The sequence below is a fragment of the Panicum virgatum genome, chromosome 3N (assembly GCF_016808335.1).
Source record: "Panicum virgatum strain AP13 chromosome 3N, P.virgatum_v5, whole genome shotgun sequence".
NCBI lineage: Eukaryota > Viridiplantae > Streptophyta > Magnoliopsida > Poales > Poaceae > Panicum > Panicum virgatum.
The window spans coordinates 23,068,557-23,076,296 of record NC_053147.1 but is presented as its reverse complement, the minus strand read 5'-3'; the positions used below and the strand labels follow the sequence as shown (position 1 = coordinate 23,076,296).

The 7,740-nt window shown below is 52.2% G+C and overlaps 2 protein-coding genes across 3 annotated transcripts; both read left to right on the top strand.

Annotated features, from left to right (window-relative positions):
• The first annotated feature begins 478 nt into the window (after positions 1-478).
• Positions 479-2,326, top strand: LOC120667437 (zinc transporter 9-like). Its single transcript, XM_039947509.1, has 3 exons — positions 479-1,184; positions 1,287-1,436; positions 1,905-2,326. The coding sequence occupies exons 1-3, from the start codon at positions 573-575 to the stop codon at positions 2,208-2,210; spliced, it is 1,068 nt and encodes a 355-aa protein (XP_039803443.1). The 5' UTR covers positions 479-572; the 3' UTR covers positions 2,211-2,326.
• A 1,089-nt stretch (positions 2,327-3,415) lies between these two features.
• LOC120665179 (zinc transporter 5-like) lies at positions 3,416-7,249 on the top strand. 2 transcript variants are annotated; one of them, XM_039944641.1, is made up of 3 exons: positions 3,416-4,210; positions 4,334-4,483; positions 6,780-7,249. In XM_039944641.1, exons 1-3 carry the CDS (start codon positions 3,566-3,568, stop codon positions 7,083-7,085), a joined length of 1,101 nt encoding a protein of 366 aa, XP_039800575.1. In that variant the 5' UTR covers positions 3,416-3,565; the 3' UTR covers positions 7,086-7,249. The 2 variants fall into 2 exon arrangements, with proteins under 2 accessions (XP_039800575.1, XP_039800576.1); XM_039944642.1 differs by lacking the exon at positions 6,780-7,249 and adding an exon at positions 5,926-6,361 and having other exon boundaries at positions 3,419-4,210.
• Positions 7,250-7,740: the final 491 nt, after the last annotated feature.

Sequence of the window (7,740 nt, the reverse complement as noted above, 5' to 3'; positions counted from 1 at the left end):
GAGGAGTGTCATACGAGATGGTTGCAGGGTCCGTAATCTTTGAACACGCTTATCTGAGTTCTGACTGCGTTGGTCTCTGATCTACACGTGACCGGCGTGTTTCAGTACCCAAAGCGGATTCGTTACAGGAAAAGAGGGGGATCGCGATCATCGATGCCAGAGAGCATGGTGATTGGTGACTGGCGCCTCGGGGATCTTGGAGAAGATGATTGACAAGGACCAAGTGTGTGAAAACTACTGTAGTATCAAGCAAAAGATGTAGTGCACGCATGCAGCTCGCGCTTCAAATAGCCAATGTGTGTTCAGATTGTAGCGAGTAGCGACCCAACGAGCTAGTCCATGACCTAATAAATTTGCTAATAAAAAGTTTTGCCATGGTGACAGGACCTAATGAATCACTGCCGTGTTACTAGTTGTCCAGCAATTTTCCACATGATTATTATATATGTTAACCTTCATTTCAGTTCATTTTCTTAGTATATCCACGATCAAGTTCCAACGATGAAAGCTTCTTCATATATACCCGCATACGGCCGTACTGCTCGTCACCGTTATTCCTAGCTCAACTCAACATGGCTGCCGGTATGAAGCTTGCTGCCTTCTGCCTCCTCGTCGTCGCCTCTCTCCCGCTTCTCGCGGTCGCCGACTGCGGATGCGAGGCCTCCACCGACGAAGGCAACGACAAGGGAAGGGCGCTCACGCTCAAGATCGTCGCCATCTTCTGCATCCTCGTCGCGAGCTCCGCGGGCTGCGCCATCCCCTCTCTCGGCCGGAGGTTCCCGGCGCTCCACCCGGACACCGACCTCTTCGTCGCCGTCAAGGCCTTCGCGGCGGGGGTCATCCTCGCCACGGCGTTCGTGCACATCCTCCCGGACGCCTTCGACAAGCTCGGCTCGCCGTGCCTCGTCGACGGGCCGTGGCAGAAGTTCCCGTTCACGGGCCTCATCACCATGCTCGCCTCCATCGCCACGCTCGTCGTCGACACGATCGCCACGGGCTACTTCCAGCGCGCGCACAGCGCCAAGCCCGTCGCGGCCGTCGGGGACGTCGAGACCTCAGATCATGCGCCGCACGGTGGCCACGGGCACGGCCACGCGCACGGTGTCGCGGCCATGATGGTGTCGACCTCCAACGACGCCGCCGACGGCGGCACGCAGCTCATCCGCCACCGCGTCATCGCGCAGGTTCTGATCGATCCATCATCCCTGCCCGTGAATCGAATGAACGTATAATTCATAGGAATTCATGTACTATGGTCTTGCCTTGTATTGCATGATGCCCTCAAGGTTCTCGAGCTGGGGATCATAGTGCACTCGGTGATCATTGGGATGTCTGTGGGCGCATCTGAGAGTCCCAGCACGATCAGACCGCTTGTAGCAGCGCTGACGTTTCATCAGTTCTTCGAAGGAATAGGGCTTGGAGGATGCATTGTGCAGGTATACACTTCGATTTATTACTGTCTGCACTCTGCAGTCTGCTACATTTGAACTACCAAAGTTTACAACAGCGGCACCTGAGACGCTGTAAATAGTACTCCGGTTTAACTAGGTGCTCAATACAATCAAGGAATATTAGATCAACAGCTTAATTAGTTTCGAAAAGGAGTTCTTGTATTTCCGTTGTGAAATGGAAATGGGATAAAACCTCGATTTTTTTTTAAAAAAAGAGTTTCAAAAAAGGGTTTATGATAGGACACTGATGATTTCTTTCTCTATGTCCTCATACTTCGCCCCCGTACCACCACCCTACAACACTACTCCTATTCATCCATTACCTTCGTAGAGCACCTTGGTCGCCGCCTTTGTGTGCTCAATATTTCCAGATTAGGGTTTAGCTAATCAAAAGTATATCAATATGAATATATGATCATTGGGGTGATGTGGAATTTCTTGGTTTGAACACAGGCCAAGTTCCGTCTAAAGTCGGTGCTGACAATGGCCCTCTTCTTCTCACTCACCACACCTGTCGGCGTGGTGATCGGCATCGGGATCTCCTCCGCCTACGACGAGCACAGCCCCAGGGCCCTCATCATCGAAGGGGTCCTCAATGCCGCGGCGGCTGGCATCCTAAACTACATGGCCCTCGTCGACCTTCTCGCCGAAGACTTCATGAACTCTAGGGTGCAGAACAACGGGAGGCTGCAGGTCATCGTCAACGTGTCGCTGCTGGTCGGGACGGCGCTCATGTCCATGCTTGCTATATGGGCGTGAATAATACTCATGCATGTGTACAGTACTGATCCAATTCTGTTTTTTTTTCCTTTTTGGATTTTTCACCTCCCGTTTGATCTTGTTACTATGCGATCATCATCACCTGACAGTTTATTATTTGTGTCTGTAAAAAGAAGTACATATACCAAATACCAAATAAAACTCATGTGATGAAAGCGCCGATTACGCCGCTAAATGGCAAAATTATGAACCGGATTTTGTGAATGTACGTTGAGGATTCCAAAAGGAGGAAGGTAAAGGCGAGCAGCTGCATCAAAGCCACTTCAAGCAAAAAGCTGGTGGGCTTTCCATTCGTACCAATCGTGAAAGCGCACCTGCTACTTCTCTCGCGATAGTACACGGATAGGAGGAGAAAGGAAAAAAAAAAGGAAATGGCCAGTGCAAGTTGACTATGGCAAAGCCGCCACTCGCCCACTCTAGATACGTGTGCGTAGCAGATAGCCAGATACCCATCTGCAAGACTTGGAACATGGCGTGGCCGTGCAGATCACAGCATACAAGAGCAGGTCCACCGACCTCATGCAGATGACACAGGATGTCGACATGGTGGCGACATGCCAAAAGTCTTCGATCTGTTCCTTGATCCCAAGACTTCTTCGTCGCCGAGGTGCAGTGGCTGTACTACTCTCCTTGCCCAAGACTAGTTTATTGGTTTGGTTGACCGTTGGGGACATCGAGTTTACATGCCACCAGACCCGCTAATTCCGCTATGCTGTAGTACCCCCGGGTCCTGCACGATTAGTGTGTCGTGCCAACTCGCACCATCTGAGCTGCTGGATCATTCATTGGATCGGCAGCGTGGAACGATCGCTCGCCGCTCGCCGGCCTCCGAGAGAAGTAAACAATCTAGCTGATCGCTAGTAATCAGACATTCAGACTAGTACGTTACTGTCATGCACGCAAGTGCGTTAGGAGTTAGGACCACTGGCCAAACCGTCGGAAACGCCTCGCCGAGCTGCTGCCACGCACTCTACTACTTCGTCGCCCGGGACCAGCAGGCCATATGCTCGGCACGGTCAACGGAAAACACGTCGTCGTGTGGCAGCGTCCACTCCACTTCGTTGCCCCGCTGCTTTCACCACACCCATCAATTCGGCCCCGCGCGCGCGGGCGAGGCGTGTGCAGCAAAAACGACAGCTAGCACGATCAATGTCGCCGTCGCCGCGTACCCATGGTGAGCCCGTCGCGTCTCGTAACCCCCGGGAAATGAGATGGCGGGTCGTCACGGCCCGCCGGGTACAAAAATGCTGCGAGGAAAACCCATCGGTAACGCATACTTACGCGCCACATCAGTGCCGGCCGCGCCCGCGGCACTGTGCCGACCGAGCTAGACGATGGCCGGCGCCGCGCCCAGGGCCAGCCTCCCGGCCGCGCCCTGGTGCCTCCTCCTGGCACTGGCGGCCTCCCTGCTGCCGGCTCCCTCCGCGGCGGAGTGCGGCTGCTCGGAGGACGCCGCGGGGCGGGACAAGGCGCGGGCGCTGCGGCTGAAGGTGGTGGCCGTCTTCTGCATCCTCGCGGGGGGCGCCGCCGGGGCCGCGGTGCCCTCGCTGGGCCGCCGGGTCCCCGCGCTGCGGCCGGGCACGGGCCTGTTCCGCGCCGTCAAGGCCTTCGCGGGCGGCGTCATCCTCGCCACGGGGCTGGTCCACATCCTGCCCGCGGCCTTCGACGCGCTGGGCTCGCCGTGCCTCGCGGCGACCGGGCCCTGGAGGAGGTTCCCGTTCGCCGGGATGGTCGCCATGCTCGCCGCGATCGCCACGCTCGTCGTGGACACCGTCGCCACGGGGTACTTCCGCCGCACGGTCGCCAGGAAGGCCGCGGCCGTCGTCGACGAGCCCCCGGCGGAGCTCGGGCGTTGCGGGGACAGGGACCTGGAGGAGGCCGCCGACGGGCACCGCGGGCACGCGCACGGGATGTCCGTGCTGGCACCCGCGCCTGCCGCCGCCGGCGACGAGCTCGTGCGCCACCGCGTCATCTCTCAGGTACGTACGTACGATAACACCTTGCGCGCGCGCTGTCTCCAAGAAACAGAGAGGCGGCGGCGCGGCGCGGTGATGATTCCCGACGGATTTGATCGAGCTGCTGTCGTGGATCCATCCATCCAGGTGCTGGAGCTGGGCGTGGTGGTGCACTCGCTAATCATCGGGATGTCGCTGGGCGCCTCGGATTTCCCCAGCACGGTACGGCCGCTCGTCCCGGCGCTGACGTTCCACCAGCTCTTCGAGGGCATCGGCCTCGGCGGGTGCATTGTCCAGGTGAGGACGCTGTTGCTTCCCATTCGGGCTGGTTTAGGAGCAGTCAATTAGCTAGCGTCCTTAGACTCCTTGTCCGTGAAACCGCGCCATCAATTGCGAACGTTACTGCGGGCGTTGGGGCATAGCACTCAGCAGAATCTACCAATCTTTTGAAACTTTATAAAACCTGTACGGAAGACGTCGCCGCATCTTCTTTAGCCTCTGTTTAGATCTTTATTCATAAACTCCGTAAACGCAAAAAAAAGTCACATTAAATATTTTGACGCATGTACGGAGTACTAAATAAATTCTATTTACAAAATTTTTTTGTATGGATGGGCTGTAAATCGCGAAACGAATCTAATGAGACTACTTAATTCATGATTTGCAACAGTGATGCTACAGTAACTATCCGCTAATTATAGATTAATTAGCATCATTAGATTCATCTCGCGATTTACAATCCATCTGTGCAAAAAATTTTATAAATAGACTTCATTTAGTACTTCAAATTAGTAAGATTTCATCGAAATTTTTTTTGCGTTGAAACTAAACACGGCCTTAGCACTCGTGTTTAGCACTCGTGTTTCATCTTTTAGGACTTCCAAGGTCCACATCAAAGTGTCTTGTCACAACATCACTATCGTCTTTTTTCTTGCCAAACACAAAATCACTATCGCTAACGTATCGTAATCTGCGGCCTTTTCTTTCATTTTTGCTATCTTTTGCCCTGACGAACAACAGGGAACATATTTGGTCCAAAAAATCACACATGTAGATGATATAATGCTATACAATCTTGTAAAATATCTTGTTCAAACTCGACTTCGTTTATGAGATATAAAAATAACAAATTTCTAACAATTTGTTAGAAATTTGTTATTTTTATATCTTACAAACGAAGTCAAGTTTGGACAAAATATTTTACAAGGTTGTGTATCATCATATCATCTGCATGTGTGATTTTTTTAGTGAATTTAGACGACTTTTTTTACCGTGGTTTGCACGGATTTTTATGAAATCTACAGTTTGTACTAGATACGTTCCCGACGAGCAAACTTTATAAAAATATTGTGAAACAAGAATACTACTAGTAACTGGGCCGGTAATGCTTGAATGGCCCGTTTTTTTATTTTTTTATTTTTCAAAATCATTTTTTACAGAAATATATTTTCGGTTTCATAATTTACATATCTATACACCTACCGCCCGGCTGCGGGGCGGCCGGCCCCCTGCCGCCCTTCTGCCGGCGGTAGGGACCTTAATATAAATAAAATTTATTTTTAATCGCATTTTGGTCCCTGGGGAGGCTGCCGCCCGGCAGGGGGCGGTTTACAGCACCAGCAGCTTCCTAATATGGGTCCTTCTTCGTATCCACCACCAACAGGTACGTATGATGAATATGTACTCAAATATATGACTTATATGACGATGATTAAGATATCTTAATTGCTACTGCATAGGGGCCACACATGATACCTTTGAGGCGAGCTTCGAAGACTGGAGTCGGTTATTTTCTACACCTAACCAGCAGGCCGATTCTACCTTCCAGACACCTGTGGCCACCGGACGTCCAGGTAGAGACGTATGGCCTCCAGACCGACACACCTACCCTACAGACCACGTCCACACACAGCGTAAAAGAGGTCGACATGGCCGGGGTGGTTAGGAGGTGCTTCTAGTTGTTTCTGTATTTTTGTTATGGACATGTCGTCATGTTATACTTATTTTGTTCTCATGCATCACCTATTTCGTTCTCAGTTGCGTATGTGTATGAATTGCTAAGTTATACTTTTCATATTCATCTACTTTACTAACGGTTTTTATTTCTATCCAAAATATTTAAAACCGCATCTAATGCCGCACTGACGGTCAAAGTTTAACCTGCGGGAGGGGCCGGCCGCCCCGCCACCGGGCGGCGGGTACCTGCCGCCCGGCTGCCGGGCGGCAGCCTCCCCCAGGGGCCAAAAAGCGGTTAAAAATAAATTTTATTTACATTAAAGTCCCTATCGCCCGCCAGGAGGGCGGCAGGGGGCCGGCCGCCCCGCAACCGGGCGGTAGGTGTATAAATCTGTAAATTATGAAACCGAAAATATATTTCTGAAAATATAAAAATAAAAAAAACGCCTTGAATGGCCACATGCTTATCGGATACTTCTGGGCCTAGGCTGAGTAAAAAGTCAGCCCATGTAAAGATTCCACCCGTGTTTCTTTTTTTATTTTAATTTTGAATGTAGTAGATGCCACTCCTTGTTGACTGGAGTAAGTTAACAACTAGTTGGATTGGATGACAGAGATTTTCTTCTTTCCGTCACAGGCCAAGTTTCGCCTCAAATCGGTGGTAGCGATGGCGCTCTTCTTCTCGGTGACGACCCCGGCCGGCGTGGCCATCGGCATCGCGATATCGTCCGTGTACGACGAGACCAGCCCGACGGCGCTGGTGGTGCAGGGGCTCCTCGAGGCCGCGGCGGCCGGGATCCTGGTGTACATGGCGCTGGTGGACATCCTCGCCGAGGAGTTCATTAGCGCCAGGGTGCAGAGCAGGGCGCGGCTGCAGCTCGCGCTGAACGCCTCGCTGCTGCTCGGGGCCGGCTTGATGTCCATGCTAGCCATCTGGGCCTGACCGCCGTGAGATGAGCTCACGAAGCCGCAGGCGTATTTGTTGTTCCATCATCTGAGTACGAAGCGAGAGAGCAGTAGATAGCGTTTTTGTTAGGCTGATTGCAAGGATGTAAGGTTTAACTGAGCTTGTGAACTGAGATGTATGAAAGGCTGGACGTGATGACACAGGTTATTAGGACTTAGGAAGTCAGCCTCACGCTCAAGCTGCCTAGTTTGCTTAGCACCTGCGCGGTATTGTTGGCGAGTGCAGGACAGACCACTCACCGGCCACAGGCCACGTTTTACGAACCTCCATCTCAAAATCACTCGACAACTTGCAGCCGATGCAGATTGTCTCATAAACTGGTAGTACTGGATACATGGACGGAGAGGCTGGGGAAGGAAGGCCAGCAGAGAACAGGAGGGGAGGGGAGCCCGGAGGAAAAAGAATAGAAGATGCCGTGCCGCCTGCCTGTTTTGTTCGATCCCCTTTTCTGGGCTTGCCACTTGACGGCCCAAGCAATCGTCAAAGTCTCCACACCAGTCAAGCTGCCATATAGAGCCCATGCACGCAAAGTGTTCAAAGATCACTTGGGCTTTGAAAAGAATTGAAACTGCCACTCATTTCACCTTAGATAGCTACTAGAAAACGCCACAGCGTTGCTGCGGTTGGCCAG